At 39.6% G+C, this 24010-nt stretch overlaps 1 protein-coding gene, 1 long non-coding RNA gene and 1 pseudogene across 2 annotated transcripts; 1 reads left to right on the top strand and 2 right to left on the bottom strand.

The window, feature by feature from the left end:
- Window positions 1-1968: 1968 nt before the first annotated feature.
- LOC122293910 lies at window positions 1969-3455 on the bottom strand. The gene is made up of 3 exons (XR_006237393.1): window positions 3315-3455; window positions 3083-3216; window positions 1969-3001 (listed from the first exon to the last, which is right to left on the bottom strand). It is a non-coding gene; the product is annotated as an uncharacterized LOC122293910 (long non-coding RNA).
- On the top strand, window positions 2298-4655 carry LOC122293909 (cytokinin dehydrogenase 6-like). The gene is made up of 5 exons (XM_043102363.1): window positions 2298-2916; window positions 3110-3237; window positions 3339-3602; window positions 3727-3989; window positions 4078-4655. The coding sequence occupies exons 1-5, from the start codon at window positions 2298-2300 to the stop codon at window positions 4397-4399; spliced, it is 1596 nt and encodes a 531-aa protein (XP_042958297.1). The 3' UTR covers window positions 4400-4655.
- Window positions 4656-4898: 243 nt separating this feature from the next.
- Window positions 4899-22781, bottom strand: LOC122294803 (annotated as a pseudogene).
- Window positions 22782-24010: the final 1229 nt, after the last annotated feature.

The following is a 24010-nucleotide window of genomic DNA, read 5'->3' as shown; positions in this document are numbered from 1 at the left end:
TAGCTTGAACACCTAAAATGACACATGTTTGGTGATTAAATTCAAACATTTATCATTGCTAAAGTGATTTTGCATTCCACAAATGAAGCATCAGACGGACAAGAGAGGCCCGCGATGGGGCTAGCTCCTATATATATAATACGTGTCAGCTTTGTGTGCTCCCACGTGATGATTGATACTATACTAATATGGTCTTGCTCTCTTTATTGGTCAATCTCCTTCTAGAAAGCGTGTAATCAAAACTAGCTAGGATTTCCACCAGAAAAGTTATTACCAGAGGTCACACTTGGAAGATCATATATATATATATGTCAGGCCAGAGGAAGTGAGTGCAATATCTACATCAAAGTATGACAATCTTAAAGTTGAATCCGAGAAAAAGATGACTTGTCTGAGATTAAACATGTGGTCACCATATATGGCTTCCACAATGCGGTTCTCAATCATGTTATCTGTCTTTATACCAGAATTATGTTGTTTCAATCCAATAAATCATCCACTAGAAAGATATTATATATTATATATATGTATAATGTGTTCTGGTACTGTTTTCTTCGCCTACTATTAATTTCTAGCAACCAAAAGGAACGAGGATCTCTCTCTTTCAGAGGATATAATCATGCATAATGCACCATTTGAGTCAGAAGGGCAAAAGTTCTAAACCCTAATCCCTAAAAGAAAGACTTCAATATATATATATATACCACCAAGTCTTCTAATCAGCTAATTAATTAACTATAGATAGTATAGATATTCGGGAATAAGGGCATAGGATGGCCAGTAACCAGGCCACCATCAATATGATATTGCCCAATTCTAATGACTGAAGATTCCATTGTATATATATCATCCATTTTTGGCAATCAAGAAATGCTAATGCGACAAGAATATTGGAGAAGGTGATAATATTGTACAGAAAAGAAACAGTACTACCAGTACTGCCAAAGGAGGACCACATGCACAATATATATATATATATATATATAGGACAGAGCTTACTTTCAAGAACAGAAGAATTATGCAAGCATTGAGGCAAGCCATATAGGAGGTGACAGAATGATTTAAAGGGGTGATGTTCACTCTTGGGAGTTGCAGATTTTTCATTGGTTGCTCATACACAACTTGCAACAGAAAGTGGTAAAAGCGATGGTTGCACTAGCTAGAGTAATTTAATTGCACATAAAAACATGTAAACAAGATCAGAATCTGCAACATCTGCACCAAATCAGTAATATATTTACATGGATAAGGGAAGGGAGTGGTCAACCCTCGTATCCGCTGGGAGGCCAATCACGATTAATACTTAAGGGTTTAGACGACGCTGATCGTTGAGAGTAGATCGAAGCTCTTACCGCTCATGATGGGCCATCAGCTCAGTGGAAATTGCCGCTAAAAAGCATGCAAACAAGAGAATCCTTCAAACTTGTCAGATTAATGGAAACCAAGGCATCAATCAAAGCTAGCTATAGCAGCAGATAGGCACAAGATCAGAAGTCTTTCAGTGCTTCCTTCTGTTGCATCGCACGTTCACCCTTGTCCTAGCCGATTACTGTGGCCCCCCAAAGGGTCTCAGCATAACCAATCATCGCCCTTCCCTCCCCCACAAAGTACGCATCATCCATTTGAATTTCACGTGTCATCGGGACCCTTGACACCCCACTGGTCCATCTCTTTCCCTCTGAAATGAATCAAGACAGGTCCCCTAGTCTCTGTCATCCGATCTGAAAGTAGATACGCTATGTCAACATTCCGACAGCAATGGATTCAGGAAGAACACAATCATCATTCATGTGAGTAAGACACGGGTATGGACGCATAAATATACGACCTCTGGCAAGGGGAACTGCTTTTTCTAAATCAGGGAAAAGTATCCTTAACTTGGTTAGTGAAAAAAAAAAATACTCGAGACGTGGTTGTTTTGATGGAAAGGTGATTGTGGTTGAAACTGTAAGAAAAAGTGCAAAGATCTGAGCAAATCTTTCTTGCTTGTAACTTTTTTCTTCAACTTGCATATGTGTGACGGTTTCTCTGATAAACAAAAGAGCTTAAAAAGGAGAAACTAAAAGAAAATCCTAAAACTCTTCCACTCAAGTTGGCAGTCTTCATACGGATTCTCGCAACTGACCAAGATAGGTTGACTTGGCCAACTGAAACTTTCCCTTTAAATTCTCTCCCCAGCCCTTCATTTCCTTGGCTCTCCCACACCTCTTCTTCTCATTTTCTTCACAAAGAACCCAAAGCTACAGGATTTAACTCCTTTCCAACTTTGCTTCCCCTATTTCTTCTAGGAAAAAAAAATGAGATACCCACCAGTTTGCCTCCTTAGACAAAGTAACATTCTTCTCATAAGAAGCTTCATGCTCTTGTTCTTGAGCTGTGTTACCATTAGAATAAAACTTTGTTTTTCTAGCATCCCTTATACATTGAAGGCACTTCCCCTTGATGGGCATTTCAACTTCGATGAAGTTCACCTTGCAGCCAAAGATTTTGGCAACAGGTACCAGTTCCTCCCAGTGGCAGTACTACATCCAAAGTCGGTTTCTGATATTGCCACTACTATAGAGCATATTTGGCAGATGGGTCCTCATTCAGAGCTCACTATTGCAGCTAGAGGCCATGGCCACTCACTCCAGGGTCAGTCACAAGCTCACAGGGGAGTTGTGATTAATATGCAATCACTCCGGGGCCCATATATGCAGGTTTACCGCGGAAATTCTCCTTATGTGGATGTCTCTGGTGGCGAGTTGTGGATAGATATCCTGCATCAAAGCCTGAAATTTGGGTTAGCACCCAAATCATGGACAGACTACCTACATCTAACTGTTGGCGGTACTCTGTCTAATGCAGGGATCAGTGGGCAGGCATTTCGACACGGCCCTCAGATCAGTAATGTCCACCAGCTGGAGGTTGTAACAGGTTCGTCCAGAAAAATGCTTTATTTTGTCTGGTTCAAGGCTCGTATGATACCGAAATTGCAGGTGGCCAGTGGTCTTTACTTGACCTGATCAGTTTCGTGGAAAAACTTAGGCATGAATTAGTTTCCAAGAGTAATATTCATAATTCGCATGCAACGGATACTTACTGAAAGGTGAAACCAAATTATGTGCAGGAAAAGGGGAGGTTGTAACTTGTTCAGAGAAGCAGAACAGTGATCTCTTTCACGGTGTTCTTGGAGGACTTGGCCAGTTCGGCATTATAACCCGAGCAAGAATATTGCTGGAGCCAGCACCAGATAAGGTAAAAACAAACATCATTTAGGCTAAACAAATTCAAAAAATAACTTGTCTCGGCTTTTGTAGAGAGTACCAACTAACCTGTTGTAACTCCATTGTGAACAGGTAAAATGGATTAGAGTGCTGTACTCAGATTTTTCCACATTTGCAATAGACCAGGAAAAACTAATATCGGCTGCAGAAAATACGTTTGATTACATTGAAGGATTTGTGATTATAAACAGGACTGGTCTGCTAAATAACTGGAGATCTTCCTTTAATCCACAAGACCCAGTTCAAGCCAGCCAGTTCAAGTCAGATGGAAGGACTCTCTTCTGCCTGGAAGTAGCCAAATACTTCCACCTAGATGAGATTGATGTGGTAAATCAGGTGAGGCATGCAGTGGCCCACCATCAGGGTAGATTTCCTAAAGTAATTGACTAAAGGAGCTATTCTATTATCAAAGTTCATATATTGACAAATGACACTGACATGTTTTTGTTTAACTATGCAGGAAATTGAAAACTACATGTCTCAGTTAAGCTATATTACATCAACACTTTTCCTATCAGAAGTTACATACGTAGAATTCCTGGACAGAGTTCATGTGTCTGAGGTCATGTTACGGTCAAAAGGCTTGTGGGAAGTTCCACATCCATGGCTCAATCTTTTTATCCCTAAGAGCAAAATACAAGATTTTGCTGATGAAGTCTTTGGCAACATCCTCAAAGAAACAAGCAACGGCCCTATCCTCATCTACCCAGTAAACAAATCAAAGTAACAGCTCACCACACGAAGCATTATTACTTCTATAGATTTTTATGACTTTTTGTTAAGTGACTGAATTACTTAATTCTGATTTCAGGTGGAATAATAGAACTTCTGCTGTCATTCCAGAGGAAGATATTTTCTACCTAGTCGCATTCCTTACCTCTGCAGTTCCCTCTTCGACAGGAACAGATGGATTAGAACATATTTTAACTCAAAACAAAAAAATTCTAGAATTCTGTGAAACAGCCCATCTAGGGGTCAAGCAATATCTGCCCCATTACACTACACAGGAAGAGTGGCGTGCCCACTTTGGCCCAAGGTGGGAAGTTTTTGTAAAGAGAAAATCAGCTTATGACCCATTGGCAGTACTTGCTCCTGGCCAAAGAATATTTCAGAAGGCAATAACCTCCTCATGACAGTGGCCTTACAATATTTAATTTTTTTTTTCTCCTCAAGGGATGTTGGGAATTTGCCTCAGCCACACAAGCAGAGAAGTTATATATACTATATATTATACTTTTTGTGCCTTCTCTTATATTATAAGTGTAACATGGACTCTCCAGGGGCTGGTTAAAATTCCTTCAACAATCAGCTTTTTTGAGTGTAATATTAGTTGCCATTGTAAATATTGAGTTTTATAAAACCCTAATTATTTCCTCCAACAAAGTCAATCCCAAACGACAAGATCCAAGTGCAACACAAAAGCAAACAAAAGGCGAGCAAACTTAAAAAAAAATATATATATATATATATATATATATCAAAAAAGAAGGGAATCACCCAAGGCGTATTGTTGGGAGAAGTGTGTGCTGTTCACACAATGCACGATTATGTTCAGTCACTGTACTGTGTCTTTAAGTGAAAAAGTTAGGATATATACATGTGGGCCGGGTGTGGCCCCCTTCAGAATTCCAGAATGCACTGGTTTGGGATTCTTGCTCCCATATGTTTTAGATAACTCAATCAAGCAGCGACATTTGGAAAAGCATTCTTACCACGTCATAAAGTAAGGCATCAGTTTGCCAAAGAGCAATGAGAACCTTTGCCGGGGAATATTCACAAGAAAATGGCCTACCTATAGGCTATGCAGGAAATGGCAGTTGGTACGTTAAAGAAGCATTTAAGTGGGTGTGAATCTTTAGGAATTGTTAAATCAAAGAAGATATATGTCATTCATGCTGCTGATAATGTTTTATTCTGATGCTAATAATTCCTACAAAAGGAAATTAGATCTGGTGCAGGAAGTTCTCATCCTATGGAATGTACTCATCCATCAACATGAACATTGAATTTGCAGCATTTTTTATGTAAACACCAGAATCTCAATCTAAAAATAACCAAGAACTATGGGTACCTTAAAAAGTATAGGTGTATTGCATAAAGACATTTCTAGTTTTCTGATGTTGCATTTCCGGTCATACTTGCACGCACAGTTGGAAAATCAGACACCAAAAAAGGGTGAATTATCTTCAATCTTCAAAAGCACCTAACTCAAACATCTAATCGGTGCCAGATTGACTGAATGGCACTCATAGATATGAAACATAATAATTGATGATGGAAATCTATAGAACAAAAGCAATTCTAACTCTCACCACTTTCCTCAGAACACAACAATGGGGTCAATGAGCAAAGATTGCCTCATGAAGCATCAACCTCCAGTGGTCAATGGAATATGAATGACTAGTGTGCTTAGCATACCATGTTCAAGTTGCCTCTTTGTAGAGCTCCATTTAGTCCTGATTCTATAATGACTGATGATACTGCAACTGCTCATTTTTATAAAAATCTTAGAATATGTTTGTACAATGTTAATTTCATGAATATTGTGGTAGGAAATCCACAGGATGCCAGTGAAGTTCCAGGTCAACTAGCATCCTACAGAAATTAAATTACCATTTACACTTCCCTTCAAAGAGGAGTTCCCATTAAAAACTTGGCTCCAACAGCAAAGCTATCCAGCTAGCAACATGAGGCTTTAGTTTCTTACAATGGTCCAGTTTTTTGAGGGGGCAGAAGGAAAAGATTTATGATTAGATAGTCCCGTGTGAGTTTCCCCATTAATTAACCATTAGGTCAAATCCTATTTTTCAAAATAACAAATTCAAGGATTAACGGATAATATATGTCACATTATCAGAATAGAATGTGAGTGAAATGATGATGCAGTACATAGTATTTTGAGACCAAAGCAGGGATACATAACTGTAGCATTTTGATAACTAAACAAAGGCTATACAAGAAAATTTCAAGTAAAAACTGAACATAGGCATCATGTTATTCAATCCACAACTTAATTTCCAGCCAAAAATTGAATGAATTTGATATAATGAAAATTAACCAAAGGTGAAAACAAATTGCAAAAAAAAAAAAAACACAGGAGTTTCCCTCTCCCGACTTATGAATTGGATGTACATATACAACTTATGGACAAACAGTTGGAAATGACAAGGTGAGGCTGTTGAAGAATCTAACTCTGGTTTATGCAAGAAAATCAAGAGATGATCATGGAAAAGTACATGGCAGATTATTGATTCAAGCAACTTAATATCTGAGGTAACCTGTTGCGCCACCGGCCTATCCGAAAATCACACAAAATAATTTTTAAAGTGGTTCAGCAAATTGCCTACATCCACTGGAGCCTCTTTTATAGAATTTGTACGAGATTTACAAATCACTCTACAAATTTCTATCTCTCTCTCACGTCCCTCTTTCTCTCTATTTTCTTTCTCTCCCACTGCATCTTCTGAAGATCAGAACTCTCCTATTTATAGGAGAAGTTCTCTTCAGCAATTCTTGCTGATCAGTTTCGATGCAGCAGTTTGCTGTTGAAATTATGGGATCGGTGCCTAATAGAAACAAAAGCACCGAACGGTGCATGTGCGTTCGGTGCAGCAGGCAAATTGCAGCATGTGGGGGGGGCGCCTAATACGCCAAGAGCTTCACACTGCAGGTGGCTTTTTTCAACAATCACCCCCTCCACCCAAGTGTGCCATACTAGGCTGCTTGCAAATTGATTCATTCTTCAAATGAATGCACCTCTTTCTTTGACATGAGAGACTTCTGCTATCGAATATGCTCCATTGCACCCGAGGGTGCTCAGCAGTGTACAATACTGATCAAGTCCAAACAGTGTTGGAACTTGATTCCTGTGACGACCTTCGTCAGCATATCTGCTGGATTATCTTCAGTGCCAATCTTCTGAAGTTTGATGTCATCTTCTTCCAATATCTCACGTATGAAGTGGAAACGGACATCTATATGCTTTGTTCGAGAGTGGTATACTTGATTCTTGGCCAAATGGATTGCACTTTGACTGTCACAGTAAATGGTAACCTCTTGCTGCTCAAAGCCCAAATCTGTTACCAGTCCCTGTAACCAAATGGCTTCTTTCACGGCTTCTGTTACAGCCATGTATTCAGCCTCAGTTGATGATAGTGCAATTGTCGACTGCAAAGTTGATCGCCAACTAACTGGTCCTCCAGCCATAGTGAACACATATCCAGTTGTCGATCGGCGTTTGTCAAGATCACCTGCATAGTCTGAGTCAACATATCCAGTTACTAGACTATCTTCACTCTTCTCGAACTTCAAACCAATATCTACGGTCCCCGCAATATACCGTAGAATCCACTTAGCCGTATGCCAATGAACCTTTCCAGGATTATGTATATAGCGACTAACTAAGATAACGGCCTGGGAGATATCAGGTCGTGTACACACCATGGCATACATTAAGCTTCCAACAACACTTGCATATGGGACATTCTTCATGTAGTCCCGCTCTTCATTGGTTTTAGGAGACTGCAATGCACTGAGCTTGAAATATGAGGCCATAGGAGTACTCACCGGCTTCGTCTTCGAGTCGATGTTAAAGCGTTGCAATATTCTCTTCAGATACTGCTTCTGAGTAAGGTGAACTGTACCTTTCACCCTATTTCTGCTGATCTCCATCCCCAGTATTCTTCGTGCTTTTCCCAGATCTTTCATTTCAAACTCATTACTTAACTGAGTTTTTAAGCAATCTATCTCCCTCTTGCTTTTACATGCAATTAACATATCATCTACATATAAAAGCAAATAAATGAAAGATCCATCTGCAAGTTTTCTGAAATATACACAATGATTGTATTGGCAACGAGTGTATTTCAGATCCATCATAAAGCGGTCAAACCGCTTATACCATTGCCGAGGTGACTGCTTCAAGCCATAGAGAGACTTCTTCAGACTGCATACCCAGTTTTCTTTGCCAGCTTCTTTGAATCCTTCTGGTTGAGACAGATAAATCTCCTCTTCCAGATCACCATGTAAGAAAGCTGTCTTTACATCAAGCTGTGCTAACTCAAGGTCATATTGTGCAACCAAAGCTAGCAATATCCGAATGGATGAATGCTTCACAACAGGAGAGAATACTTCACTGTAGTCAATTCCCTCCGTCTGAGCGTAGCCCTTGGCTACCAACCTAGCTTTGTATCGCACTCCATTTTTAGCAGCTTGATCATCTTTCTGATTGAAGATCCACTTACAACCAATTACCTTCTTTCCTTTTGGAAGCGGCACAAGCTCCCAAGTCTGGTTCTGGTGAAGAGAATGCATCTCTTCATTCATCGCCTTTGTCCATTCAACTTGTTCACTGGACTGTACGGTTTCTCTGTAAGTGGTTGGGATCTCACCCCCTTCAGCTGGTAATGCATATGTCACATAGTCTGTATAACGTGACGGTACACGTTTCTCTCGTCTCGGTCTGTTGGTTGCTATTGATTCGAGTTGACATGGAGGTACTGTGACTGGATTATCAGTCTCATCTTGTCCATGCTTCTTTGAAGTAATAAACTCCACATTCTGCGAATCATCTGATATTTCGCCATTACTGCTGCCTTCACTGGAATCTTTATACTTATGTGACTTAAGCATCTCAGATTCGTTGAATGTTACATCTCTACTGATGATCACCTTTTTGGACTCTATACACCAGAGTCTATACCCTTTTACACCAGTACTAAAGCCCAAGAATTTTGCTTTCTTGGCTCTAGGATCAAGCTTACTTTCTTTAGCATGATAGTAAGCAGGACATCCGAAAATGTGTAAAAAGTCATAATCAGTAGCATGTTTACCTCTCCACATTTCAATGGGTGTCTTCCCATCATTGGCAGCTGCAGGTAGTCGGTTGATGAGGTGGCAGGCATATGTCACAGCTTCAGCCCAAAATTGTTTACTCAATCCAGCATTCAGCAACATACATCGCACTTTCTCTAATAAAGTACGATTCATTCGTTCTGCCACACCGTTCTGCTGCGGTGTACCTCGTACTGTGAAGTGTCTGACAATTCCCTCTCTCCGGCATACTTCCATGAAGGGGTCTGAAGTGTACTCACCTCCATTATCAGATCTGAGCCGCTTGATCTTTCTGCCGGTCTGAGTCTCAACCATTTTCTTCCAATCAATGAAGATTTTCAGCACTTCATCTTTATTCTTCATCGTATACACCCACACACGACGAGAATAATCATCAACAAAAGTTACAAACCAATGTTTACCTCCCAAAGATGCATTTTGGGTAGGTCCCCAAACATCGGAGTGCACATAGTCAAGTATTCCTTGTGTATTGTGTACTGCGGTTCCAAACTTGATCCGCCTCTGCTTCCCCAATACACAGTGCTCACAGAAAGACAGTTTACCAGTCTTGGCACCTTTGAGTAAGCCTTGCCTCACCAGTGTTTGCAAAGCTTTTTCTCCTGCATGTCCCATACGCATATGCCATAGACTGGTGGTGTCATCATCAGTCTCATCTAGCTTCTCACAGCCTGTGGAAGCTCTTCCAGCAACAGTACTTCCTTGCAAGAAGTACAAGTTTCCTCGCCTCAAGCCCTTCATTGCCACCTGAACTCCCATTAGTACTTTGAGAGTTCCGTCTTCAATGACGATTCTGAATCCCTTCGAATCCAGAGATCCCAGTGAGATGAGATTCTTTCGCAAGTCCGGAACATACCGAACTTCTGTTAGAGTCTTGATGCTGCCATCATGCAGCTTCAACCGAATGCTACCTATTCCCTGAGTCTTACAGGCACTGTCATTGCCCATAAGTACTGCTCCACCATCAATCTTTGTGAAGTCAGTAAACCAGTCCCGATTGGGACACATATGATAGGTACATCCGGAATCCATAATCCATTCATCAGAACGACAAATGGATGATGAACTTGCCAAGGCAAAATCTGACTCGTCATCTCTGTCCACGACATTGGCTGTGTTGGGTTGATTCTGCTGTTGTCCCTTCCGGTTGGGACAATCCTTCTTCCAGTGTCCTTTGTTGTGACAAAAGGAACACTCGTCTCTGGCGAGTTTTTTGCCGACTGATGAACCACGTGATGTGGCCCGGGTTTTCGAATGAAAACCTTTTCTCCTTCCGGGATACCTTGACTGTGGTCTCCCTCTTGCTGTTAAAGCTTCACTTGATGTATCTTGATGTACCTGTTTATCCTTTTTTCGGTACTCATTGCTAATTAAAGAACTAGATACATCATCAAAACTAATACTTTCCTTCCCATACAGTAGAGTAGTAATTAAATGCTCATATGTATCAGGCAAGGAATTTAACAAAAGTAAAGCTTTATCTTCATCTTCAATTTCAACATCTAAGTTTAACAAATCAGCAAGAATTTGGTTGTAACTATTCAGATGTTCAGACATAGAAATACCTTCACGAAATTGGAATCTGAAGAGCTTCTTCTTCAAGTGCAAACGGCTCTCAATGCTCTTCTTCATGAACTTATCCTCCAATTTCTGCCAAAGTACCTTAGCATTTGTCTCTCTCATGACAAAATACTTTTATTCTTTGGTAAGGCATAATCGGATTGTACTACAAGCTTGAGTATTAAGCTTCTTCCAATCCTGATCAGTCATATCATCTGGCTTTCCTCCCAACGCAATATCCAACTCTTGTTGGATCAACACATCCATGACTTCACACTGCCACATGCCGAAGTTGCTTGTTCCATCGAACTTTTCAACTTCAAACTTGGCATTTGACACAGTGGACCGACGCCCGGAGCTACTGGCATTATCAGAACTCCTATCTCTTCCAGATCTTTCCATTTGAATTTAGAAATTTTAGACTCAAACTTTCAAAATTCTAACCGTACGGATGAGTCCGAAACGATCCAAATAGTAGGAAAGCACTATTTGATTGCTCAAATCCGACTCCGAATGACTTAGATCAAGCCGAAAATGGATCTGAAAAACGAATGGTTGTGATCTGTCTGGCGCGTGTGATGCACGCGCTGAACAGTGCGCGTGGGGCGAGTAGGCGCGTGTGACACACGCGCTACAGCACTGTGGCGCGTGGGGGAGCGCGTGGCGCGTGATTTTCACGCGCTGAACACTGTTGGGCGCGTGGGGCGCGTGAGGAGCGTGTCTGACACGCGTATTCCTCCTCTGGAGCGCGTGGGGGCGCGTGAGTTGCAGCAGATGCATGCGCCGATCTTCTAGGGGCGCGTGTGGACTCCTCCGACCTCCGTTTTCGATTCCGTTTGCGGCAACGGATTCGTCTCAACGCGAGGAACACCCTGGAGTTGTCAAAAATTGATTTTGACCAACTTGAATTTTCAGACAGCTTGAAGCAGAGCTCTTGATGAATTTTTACCGTAGAAATGAATAGTACCTCACTAAGTCAGTTCCCAGGAAAGATTGGAGGGTCACAATGGACACACTTAAAATTTCCAATCTCTTAGACAGAACCTCCTTAGACTGTACGTATCCACACTACCACACCAAAAACTCCACCCCACAAAAAAAAGAACCTAGTGGCTCTGATACCAATTGTTGCGCCACCGGCCTATCCGAAAATCACACAAAATAATTTTTAAAGTGGTTCAGCAAATTGCCTACATCCACTGGAGCCTCTTTTATAGAATTTGTACGAGATTTACAAATCACTCTACAAATTTCTATCTCTCTCTCACGTCCCTCTTTCTCTCTATTTTCTTTCTCTCCCACTGCATCTTCTGAAGATCAGAACTCTCCTATTTATAGGAGAAGTTCTCTTCAGCAATTCTTGCTGATCAGTTTCGATGCAGCAGTTTGCTGTTGAAATTATGGGATCGGTGCCTAATAGAAACAAAAGCACCGAACGGTGCATATGCGTTCGGTGCAGCAGGCAAATTGCAGCATGTGGGGGGGCGCCTAATACGCCAAGAGCTTCACACTGCAGGTGGCTTTTTTCAACAGTAACCATCACCATTGACCTGTCATATGAAGCCTATACTATCGAGAAATATTCACAAAACAATCGATCCTTCATGCCAGCTCTGGACCAAAAGAGAGCGGTTGATAACCATCATAATGCTGCACACTGTGCTGCTCGCTTGTTCCCACAGGAATGCTTTTTATAATGACAGCGACAATCAAACTTGCAGCTCCAATTAAGATACTTGCCAACCACAATTCCCAGCTAAGTGGCACTGTATCAGCAAAAGTGCCTAAAAATTCAACTATTATGATTTGGAAACTTATCGTAGATACCATGACAGTCAAGAAAACCCAACTCTTGAAGATGCCACGGAAAACATTGATCTGCTCCATGTCACGGCTGTTGTCTCGTTGAATACCTATTTTATAGATTCAGAAAGAAACAAAAAGAACACAGGTCATTGTTTGATCAGAACTAAAATTTTCAGCCCTCTGATCAGAGAACATATATATTGTGTGAGTTCAAATACTACTCTGTGATTAAGGCAATACTAATTGTTGAAACCAAAATTAAACATCCACCTAAAATCATATTTTCCAACGTCAACCCTGGGCTATTACGGACATTAAGGCAACAGAGAGACCCATATTCATTACATGGTTAAAATAATAATAATAATAAATAAATAAATAAAAGGAGCAGTGAATAATGAATGCTACAGTTCACAAGCCTTGGATGGGTCTCTTCAGCCACATGAGTAGTGAGAATCTGAAGCTGTGAAGACAAGCCAAAGGAAAACTAATATAGCTACAACAAAATTCCAAAAACAAGATGATATTCTCAAATTTAAACACAGAACAGGATGATATGAACTGCAGACAGTGCAGTGCATGTGCTTCATTAGAATCTGAAAACAAACGAATATACTATACCTGGCAAAACACAAAGGAGTTGAATATAAATGTGTTGAGAACAGAATTAGCATCTGAGCCAGTGAGCTTCAGAAGCTGCTTCCCATCAAATTTGAGAATCAAGAGAACGAGGATTTGGTAGATGCTCTGATATAATATTCCTCCACGTGGTCCATGTAATGAAATTTACATTCCTCCCAATTGGGGATCTTTTCATCAGCGCATCATATGGAGGTTCTGTAGCCATCGCCGATGCACCAAGAGTGTCCATGATCAGGTTCACCCAAAGCATTTGTACGGATGTTAGAGGAGAAGAACCTGAAAGTTAATTCACGAGATTATTAGCCATCTGCATTATAAGAAAACTGATGAATATGCCGGGGAGAAAAAAGAAAAAATCAGCATCTTAAAGATTAGCACCACTGGTCAACGCACCCGAGATGCACGCACAGATTAAGTTGAGCATGAGAGCAATAACATTAACTGTTAATTGGAATTGTACAAACTTTTGAATATTGAGATACACCGCACGACCCCATCTGGCAACATTCACTATTGTGGTGAAGTTATCATCCATTATGATAACATCGGCATTTTCTTTTGCTACCTGCAACACATAGGAGAAGACTGCTAGCTAACAATAATGACTAGTAACTGGTAAAGCAAAACTGTAAACAGCATGCAGACTTTATAGCAGTATGCTCAGGTCTCTAACAAACCTCTGTTCCTGCTATACCCATAGCAATTCCAATGTCTGCCTCATTCAATGCGGGAGCATCATTCGTCCCCATCACCAGTCACTGCGACGACTTCTTCAAATACATTTCTTAACTGGGTTACTAGGGTGTGCTTATCCCAAGGCAGTGATCAAGCCATTACCTACACATTTAATATAAGCAATTTTAGAGGATTCTGCCCCTTAGCATTCAAGAAAAGTTCATTAAGCAATTGTGGAACCTGTGGTTTTGGGATTAACTCCTTCATCTCCTCTGGGCTCTTATTTCGAAAATCTGGCCTTTCTATTGCCAGTCCATCTTCTGTCAAGATACCACATTCTTTAGCTATGGCTTTAGCAGTATGAATATTGTCACCTGTGACCATCCGCACGGTAATACCAGCAGCTAAACAAGTCTTAACCGCTTCCTTTACCCCAGGATGCACAGGATCGTTAATTCCAATAACAGCTATGAAAGTATAACCATTATCAGGTATACTATCCATGTGGGAAGCGCCTTCTATATCCTTGAAGGCCAAGCATAGAGTTCTTAGAGCTTCACCAGAAAAACCATTTATGACATCTGTGATGTCCTTTCGACGTTCTCTAGAGAGTATTATGGCTTCCCCATCAGCATTAACAATCTTGTCACACATTTCTAAAACTATTTCTGATGCACCTTCGCAGAATGCTCGAAACTGGCCACGGGCAGGAAGAGCCACAAGCACGGACATCTTCTTTTTGACTGTATTGAAAGGCTCAACCCTGCTTATCATGTAATTTATTCGATAAGTATTAAAATCACCTCCCAGAAGCAAGCCAAAGTCCATTAGTGCCGTCTTTGTTGGCGTGCCTATGATATTTTTCTTCGAGTCTTTCCCTTCGACTACCTCTGAGCTGGTATTCAGAAATATCGACTGCAGACGGACGTCAAACACACTTTCTGATACTGAGGTCTTTAGCACATCCTCATTGTTTCTATTATATATTTCAATAGATTTTTGACATATCCATATCTTTTTCACCACCATATCATTTGTTGTCAATGTTCCTGTTTTATATGTGCAAATACAACCAGCACATCCCATTGTCTCACATGCAGAGAGATGCCTCACAAGTGCTTTATCAGACATTAGTTTCTTCATTGCAAAGGCAAGACTTAGTGTCACTGCAAGAGGTAGTCCCTCCGGAACTGCAACAACTAGTATAGTGACTGCAATAGTAAAGTAATTTAAAACTTCGAGTGCATCACTACCAGACCAGTCCATGATCTTATTGTGAAGTGACTTTTCCACTACCAGCCTTGCTGTCAAGGCTAAAAAGGTCAGCACCGCAAATGCCAGGCCTATCTTCCCAATAATGGTTTCTACTCCATTAAGCTTTAACTGGAGTGGTGTTTCATCTTCTCCCCCTTCACTAAGAGTAACCATTAATCTTCCCCATTCAGTCCTCATACCAACTGTTGTCGCCAACATTTTACCATACCCATCTTGCACTTTGGTGCCTGAAAGAAGAAAAGGCGTGTCTTGGTGTACATTCATTGGCTCACTCTCACCTGACAAACTTGATTCATCGACTGACAAGCTGTAGCCCGATAGGAAAACACCAGCAGCGGGGACTTGATCTCCAACAGATAGATGAACAACATCTCCAACAACAATATCATAGATAGAAACCTTCTGTCTGGATCCATCTCTAGTGACTTGAACAATTATATTTTTTTTCTCTTTATCCAGGTCCTTAAATTGCAAAGACTGCTTATAGTCACTAACTGCTGTTACTATCACTACCAGGTATATGCAGAGTAACATTCCTAACCCATCGTACATACCATTTGGCCACCCTTCAGTTGCAATGCCAACACCTATAGAAATGGCTGCACAAACAATGAGGATAGTTAAAAGTCAAGTCTTGTAGGGCTTCCCAAACAAACATCCAAAAACCTTTAGAAGGTTTCTCCACATATCGGTTTAAACCATAGATGTTTTGCCTGAGAGGTATGTCGCTAGAACAAACACCATCATCCAAAGACACAGAGAGTTCTCATGCTAATCCCTGTATTCCTCCATGATGCTCCAAATCATTGGTATCATGGGATTCAATGATGGATGCTAGTTTACCGGGATCAATGCCAAAACCAGCATCCCTAACCTCTTTGTAGAGCTTGTAATGAGTTTGCTTCCCAGCTGCATGACGGAGAAATTAAACATGATTTGAGAAAAGGAATAGAAATTTGGATTTATCAGAAGTTGCGATAATTTATTACATGTAACACTGCTCGTGCCACCAAAGAACTATGATGTTGCTTGATTCACGTATTTAGCTATCGAAAACTTTTCCTGGCCACAAGTAGTAAGAACATAATTAGCGTATAATAGGGCTATTGCAAATCAGTGTAAATCATGCAGCATTGTGGATTACGCTGAAGATTTTAAGCTATATATCATGTGATGCTTTTGGCACTAATTTACTATTGCTTTGTCAACTTTAAGTGGAATAAACATGGCTCCATACAATTCGGTAGCTAGCGTTAAAACTTTGAAGGAAAATAAAATGAGAAACACAACAGTTTTCTTTCATTCAAACTTGTAATCGAAAAGTGTCTTTACATGAGATCCTTTTATACACAACTTAACAAAGTACAAAAGCTAGAAAGTAAGGAAAAGACAAGTGCTTTTCTGTTACTGCTATACAAGGTTGCTTTTACACTTTACACTAATGCACTGAAACACATAATTATCTTCACATTAAGGACAAGTTAAAGTTGCCATGCTGCCTTGGTGTGCTTTCTTCTATGCAGACGTTGCAGTGTGCATGTTGCAGTATCTTTTGTTTTGATGCTGCAACTGTGCTTCATCATGGTGGCTGCAGGATCTTCATTGTGCTTTTTCAACTTTGAGACTCCCCCTCATAATGGGCATAGATGTTTAAAATGCCCATCTTGGACAGTAAAAATTTGAACGGTGCACTTCCTAATGCCTTAGTTAAAATGTCAGCAAGTTGGAATTTTGAGGAAATATGCATGGGGTGAATGACCTTGGCTAACACATTTTCTCTAAAAAAAATGGCAATCTAACTCAATGTGCTTGGTTCTTTCATGAAAAATAGGATTTCTTGTAATGTGCAATGCTGACTGATTATCATAGTAAAAAATGACAGGTTTGGTGTGTGTGATACCAAAATCTTTTAACAAGGAAATCATCCAAATCAATTCACAACTTTTTTGAGCCAAGGCTCGATACTCTGCCTCTGCAGAGGAGCGTGATATGGTGGCCTATTTCTTTGATTTCCAACTGACTAATGAGTTTCCAAGAAAGACACAAAAACCAGTCACAGATTTCCTTGTTTCTGGGCAAGCAGCCCAGTCTGAATCGCTATATGCCTTGATATAGAGGTCAGATTGGGAAGGGAGGAGAATACCTTGACCTATAGACCCTTTTACATACCTTAAAACTCGATGTGCAGCTTGTATATGAATTTCACTTGGTCTGTCCATAAATTGGCTTAATATGCTTATTGCATAACTGATGTCAGGCCTTGTTATGGTGAGGTAAATCAGTCTCCCTATGAGCCTTCTGTAGCTTGTAGGATCTTTCAATAAATCTGAGGGTGAGTGTGAGAGTTTGTGGTTCAACTCAATAGGTGTATTTGTAGGTTTGCACCCGAGGAGACCTGAAGATTCCAAGACTTCTAGGCTGTATTTTCTCTGGCATAAATGAATTCCAGCAGTAGACCTTGCAATTTCTATGCCCAAGAAAAATTTGAGGGTTCCAAGGTCTTTGATTCTAAATTGAGAGTGCAGATATGCTTTGACTTGGTTGATGGCTTTGATGTTGGAACTGCCTATGATAATATCATCAACATAGACAAGTAATGCTATGAATCCATCTTTAGCGTTTCGAGTAAAAAGGGAGTAATCAGACTTAGAATGTTGAAATCCAATAGAAATGAGGGATTCTGAAAATTTTGAGTGTCATTGCCTAGAAGCTTGCTTGAGTCCATAGAGAGATTTGTGGAGCTTGCAAACCATTTTTCCCTTTGCTATGGACTCCCCCTTACTGTGATAACCAGGAGGCATGTCCATGTATATTTCTTCATCCAATATTCCATGAAGGAAAGCATTGTGGACATCCAATTGGGAGAGGTGCCAATTGAGGGCAGCAGCCAAGGCAAGGAAGATTCGGACAGTTGTAAGCTTGGCAACTGAATTGAATGTTTCTTGGTAATCAAACCCCTCTCTATGGGTGTATCACTTTGCCACTAATCTAGCTTTATGTCTCTCTATGGATCCATCAGATTTAACCTTGATTTTATACACATATCTGCACCCCACTGCCTTCTTTCCTTCAGGCAACCTAGTCAAAGTCCAGGTTCCATTGTCCTCTAAGGCTTTCAATTCAGCATTCATGGCATCTTGCCAATGCTTTGACTTGACAGCTTTTTCATAGGATTGAGGTTCTTGAAGAAGAGAGATTGAGAAAGCAAAGGATTTGTATTTGGGAGATAGATTGAAATAGGTGAGATATTTGTGTAAAGGGTGTGAGATGGACTTGGTATGAGCTAATTGGCAGTGATAGTCATGAAGGTAAGCAGAGGGGTTTCATGATCTGTCAGATCTTCTAAGGTGGACAGGTGAGGTGCTTGGAGTGGAAGGTGAGGAAGGGATATCTAGGTGTTGTTCAATGTTTGGTGAATTGGGATCAGTGTTGAGAGTTAAAGTTGAGGGATCCAGGCTTTGGTGTGTGAAGGTTGAGTGTGTTGGTTCTGGTATGGGAACTGGGAGGACCAAATTTTGGGTTGGAGTTTTTGAAATGGAAAAACTGATTCATAGAAGACTACATCCCTCGAGACAAAGCATGTATGATCCTGAAGGTCATAGACTTTATAGCCTTTAATTCTATGAGGGTAGCCTATGAATATACATTTTCTGGCTCGAGGGTCTAGTTTTCCTCTGTTGTTCTTCACAGTAGAAACAAAACATAGGCATCTAAAGACTTTTAGGTGAGAATATGATGGAATGGATGAGAAGAAGGTCTCATATGGGGATTTTTTGTTGAGCACAGGGGTTGGGATTCTATTAATGATATGTGCTGCTATTAAAACAGCATCTCCCCAAAACTTTAATGGAATGGATGCTTGAAAAAGAAGGGATCTAGCAGTGGAGAGAAGTTGTTGATGCTTTCTTTCTACTATCCCATTCTGTTGAGTGGTGTATATGCAAGTCTTTTGGTGTATGATGCCATGTGAATTATAAAAATCTATCATTTGAAATTCCAACCCATTATCAGATCTCACTTGTTTGATTTTAGCATTAAATTGAGTTTCACACATGTGAATGAAGTTTTGTAGAATGGTTCTGGTTTCTGATTTGAACTTCATTAGGTAAACCCAAGTTACTCGAGTTTTGTCATCTACTATGGTTAGAAAATATTGATGACCTTGAATGGATGGTTGGGAATAGGTTCCCCATATGTCACAGTGAATTAACTCAAGAAGAAAAGATGTAGAAATGGTGCTCAATGGGAATGACTTTCTTTTCTGTTTTGCTAAATGACAGATTGTGCATTGTATGTTGCCACTGCATTTTACATTTGAGTCATGAGATTGAATGATATTCATCTCTGGTGAGGTACATGTCCTAATCTAAAATGCCACAAATCAAATTTTGGTGATTGGCTACAGCTTGAGTCTTCATTCTGAGGGGGTTGGATGTTTTGTCTGGAATTGTTTTGGTTTGTTGAGATGCTTTGAACAGCATGGCATGAAGAGGTTTGAGGCTTGAGAAAATAGAGGCCGTTTGAGACTTCAGCAAGACCAATCGTCATCCATGAAGACAGGTTTTGCATGAAGTAAAATTTTTGAAGAAAAATGAGACATATAGGGGAATCCTGGGTCAGCTTGCTAGCAGATATGAGGTTAAAGCTGAAACTAGGCACATACAGAACATCATTCAATGTGAGTTTGTCTAAGACTTTGAAGGTACCAATGTGTGTGACTTCAGCATAGGTTTTGTTTGGGAGGTGAACTCGAGTTGGTTTCTTAGAGGTGATGTTAGTGAGTAATGAAAGGGAGTAGACCATGTGGTCTGTAGCCCCAGTATCCAGGATCCAATGTGTGTGTGAGCTTTGATGGTGATTTGCAGAAGAATCAAAACATGTTTGTGGAGAAATTTCAGTACTAGTTTGAGGGATTGTACCTGCCATGTTGGAAGAGTGGTGAATGTGAGTCTGGTCATTTGTGGAGGTTGAAAAGTCGTTGCTGGGTGGATTGATTCGTGAGTTCCTTTCCTTCAAGTTGAGCTGAGAAGTTTGAGCATTGACAAGAGTTGCAATTTGTTGAATTTGTGCTTCAGTCAAGGGAAGCTGTGGAGTCCTTGAGGTGCTGCTCTCATGTTCCTGAGCAGTAACTTGGTTCACTGAGTGACTTCTAGGTGTATATCCTTGCTTAGACTTGGTGAACTTGAAGTTAGGTGGGAATCCAACTAGTCGATAGCATTTCTCCTTTGTGTGGCCCATCTTTCCACAATGGTAACAAATGACTTCTAACTTTTCTTTCTTTTTGTTCTGGCCATGATAAACAGCCAATACAGAGGACTCATTTAGAGGTAATGCAAAGGTCCTAGCTTGCCTTTGCCTTTCTTCCTGCAAAACCAAAGAAAAAACTCTGTCTAGTGATGGTATAGGACTCATGAGGATGATTTGTCCTCGGGTGGCATCATAGGTATCATTAAGTCCCATTAGGAACTTGAAAACTGAGTCTGTTTGTTGAATTTCACCAACAGTATCCAATGTTTTGCAGGTGCACAGACCACATGAGCAGTATGGCAAGGGCTTGTAGTTGTGTAGTTTTTCCCACACTGCATTGAGTTGTGTGAAATAGTCACTCATAGGTTGTGTTCCTTGAGTAATGGATCCCAGTTGCTGCTGCAGCTAATATATGCGCACATTATCAAGTTGTGCAAATCTAGCCTTAAGTTTTTCCCAAACTTCTTTGGCTGAGCTGACATAAAGTACATTTGATGCAATCTCTTTTGAAATGGAATTCAAGATCCATGAAAGGATCAAGTTATTGCATCAAAGCCATGGCACGTAAAGGGTGTTGTTGAGTTGAGGGGTCTCAATGGTCCCATCTAGAAAACTGAGTTTATTTTTTATTGAAATAGCTAGGGTGAATGATCGGTTCCAAGAAAGATAATTTGGTCCTGTGAGATGATGTGTGATTACCACAGTGTTTGCATTGTCACTGTGGTGTAAAAAAAATGGGCTATTGGGATCTTCAGATGGAGAGTTGTGATGTGGCGTTGCCTCGGCCATAGAAGCAATGAATTACAGATGAAGTGAACAAGAAAAAAAAAAGAAGAGAAGATGCGTGAATGCTAGGATGATGAGGGTAGCAGATTCACACCTGCTTTGATACCATGTTAAAACTTTGAAGGAAAATAAAATGAGAAACATAACAGTTTTCTTTCATTCAAACTTGTAATCGAAAAGTGTCTATACATGAGATCCTTTTATACACAACTTAACAAAGTACAAAAGCTAAAAGTAAGGAAAAGATAAGTGCTTTTCTGTTACTGCTATACAAGGTTGTTTTTACACTTTACACTAATGCATTGAAACACATAATCATCTTCACATTAAGGACAAGTTAAAGTTGCCCTGCTACCTTGGTGTGCTTTTTGCTATGCAAATATTGCAGTGTGCATGATGCAGTATCTTTTACTTTGATTCTACAACTGTGCTTCATCATGGTGGCTGCAGGATCTTCATTGTGCTTTCTCAACTTTGAGACTTTCGCAGAGAAGAGTATGCAACAACGGCTATAAAACCACCCTGAGAGACAGCCGAATTAATTACAAACACCATCACTTTGGCCGCTACTTCAAGCGGCCGCCGAGATTCCACAGGCATCAAATATTGATTATGGAAGTTGGCCACACAATCTCATGGTTTTAGATTTCATTAATTAGAGCATATCAGTCATGTATGAGAACATGACATGTTTAAAAACAAAATAAAAGGGCTCTCACATGTCATATTTATTGGTTGTTAAATGTTGTGTATGAATATTATCATTCATGGATTAAAATCTTGTTAGGAGAATTAAACTTTGCTAATACTTGTTAAACTTTTTCTATTTGCAATATGCTAGTGCAGACGTCAATCTTGCTTGTTTCAAGAACCATCAAATCTCTCTGTCTGCATGTGAAAAGAATGAGCACGTTGACATCCAAGAAAAACCTAAAAATGACAAGGAAAATGAAAATCGAAAACCCAAAAATAATTCTCGAACAATGATCAGTCAATCGGGTGAAATAACATTATGTGAGCCCATAGCTAGACTACAGCTTGTCAATCAAAATCAACTATTTTCTATGACTCATGTGAGCCCATAGCAAAGATTCGCCCGAATGTGAAGATTTAAATCATTAAACACCAAGAAAACAGCATACAAGACCACTGAAGAATATTTTCTTTCGTTTTTATCAACTTGTACATACTTTCTCATCAACCAAACGGATGACGGTACGTAACGAATAACAATCTAGCTACGCCATTTATAATCTTTGACTGATTTTGCATTATAATACGACTAAAGGAAGTTCAAACAAAATAATCATTCAGTTTCAACAAGACCTTCAGATTCTTTTTTGTTATAGAGAGAAAAGAGGGAGGTGATCATGATCAAAACCTGGAATTTCCTATGCTTTCTTTCCGCTTCGTCCCACTTGGCAAGATCGGCCACCATGCGGAACCTTCACCGACGATTCTTGACTATGGAGACCTCCGATCTCCATCTCCTAAGGGCCTCAGCAGAAGACCTCTTGGGTTCCAAGTCGAAGTTCTCGCTCAGATACTTCTCCATCAATTATTTTCAAACACTAGTTAATTCATTCACTTTCGACACAATCTGATAACGAAGATACCAAAGAAAAAGATACTGGAGTAGTAGAAGTATGGTTAGGGTTTCGTGCTAATGCAAGGAAAGATTTAAACTGGACCGTTGATGGCGGGAATGAGAGAGCCGAGAGAGATTGCGAGGCAACGGACTAAGAGGCATGCATGTACATCTAGAATGAAAAAAATTTTAGCCACAGAAATATCTTACAAAATTAAATTCACAAACGTGAGTTAATTTCATCCGTTAGATTATAAAGATATTTTTATTATAAAGTAAATCTAACGTATCATATAAAATTATGACAATTTATGAGTTTACTTTTATGAAATCACTTGTGATGGCACATACGTAACACTTCTCTATATAGAATAATAAGGTTGTTATTTATGTATATATATTGTTTCGGCCAATTAGGTCATGATCTTTGTGGCTCATAAAGAATATAATCTCTCTGAACTATTATATTCTCAAGTCGGTATGTAGAACACACCATCCATATTACTTAAATAGTAAGATTCAAATATCAAAACCAATATATATCTTATAAATCCAATTATACCATATAAACATTATATCTGGTATGCTTTACACACCAATTTGAAAATAGAATTTTTCTTCCTCTTAATATCGAGCGTATTAAATCTTTCTACAACACATACACATCAAGCGTGGTGATTATATCATCAACATCAACTTCTTCTCTTTTATAATCTACAAAGAAAGTTAAAACCCATGAACTCACCTTCCATTTCTAATACCCTCATTTTGTTACTACAAAAGTTAATATCTTCGACTTATTCTTACAAAACAACTCATAGCAAAACAACTCAATATCTAATTGTATATTTGGATCACTGGAAAGTTGGAAACACGCAAAAGGGCTACTTCTTCTTCACAACTCTGAAAAGACTAAAGAGAGGCCTAAAAGTTTCTCTAAAAGCTGTTTTGGTCCGGACCTTGATTGACTCACATGAATGGGTTTCAAGTTAGGTCCAAGAAAATAAGTGCCTAGTTTCCTTTATATACACAAATATATTTATAATTAAAAAAATTAAAAAAAATTCTATTTATCATTTTCGTATCATACACTATATATAATTTTTTATTTTTTTATTTTTTTCTCTTATAAAATTTCTGATGTATGGATGATGAGTAGAACAACTCAATTAATTTAGAGAGAATAAAACTAAAATAAGTTTAAAAAAATTAAAATAAATAGTGTGCAAAGATGATGAACAGCAAAGCTCGTTTATTTTTTAAAACTCAAACACCAAAAAAGATTTATTTAAGTTAAAATTAACATTTTGTTAAA

This window comes from Carya illinoinensis, chromosome 14, assembly GCF_018687715.1.
Source record: "Carya illinoinensis cultivar Pawnee chromosome 14, C.illinoinensisPawnee_v1, whole genome shotgun sequence".
NCBI lineage: Eukaryota > Viridiplantae > Streptophyta > Magnoliopsida > Fagales > Juglandaceae > Carya > Carya illinoinensis.
Note: the sequence above shows the minus strand (reverse complement) of the source record. Positions and strands in the feature narration are given on the sequence as shown.

What these genes read in the sequence shown, in the direction of transcription:
- LOC122293909 (XM_043102363.1), top strand. Translation starts at nt 2,298, where the DNA reads ATGAGATACCCACCAGTTTGCCTCCTTAGACAAAGTAACATTCTTCTC. An exon ending in CCAGCTGGAGGTTGTAACAG is followed by an intron (nt 2,917 to 3,109) that starts GTTCGTCCAGAA and finishes AATTATGTGCAG; the next exon opens with GAAAAGGGGAGGTTGTAACT. An exon ending in TGGAGCCAGCACCAGATAAG is followed by an intron (nt 3,238 to 3,338) that starts GTAAAAACAAAC and finishes CATTGTGAACAG; the next exon opens with GTAAAATGGATTAGAGTGCT.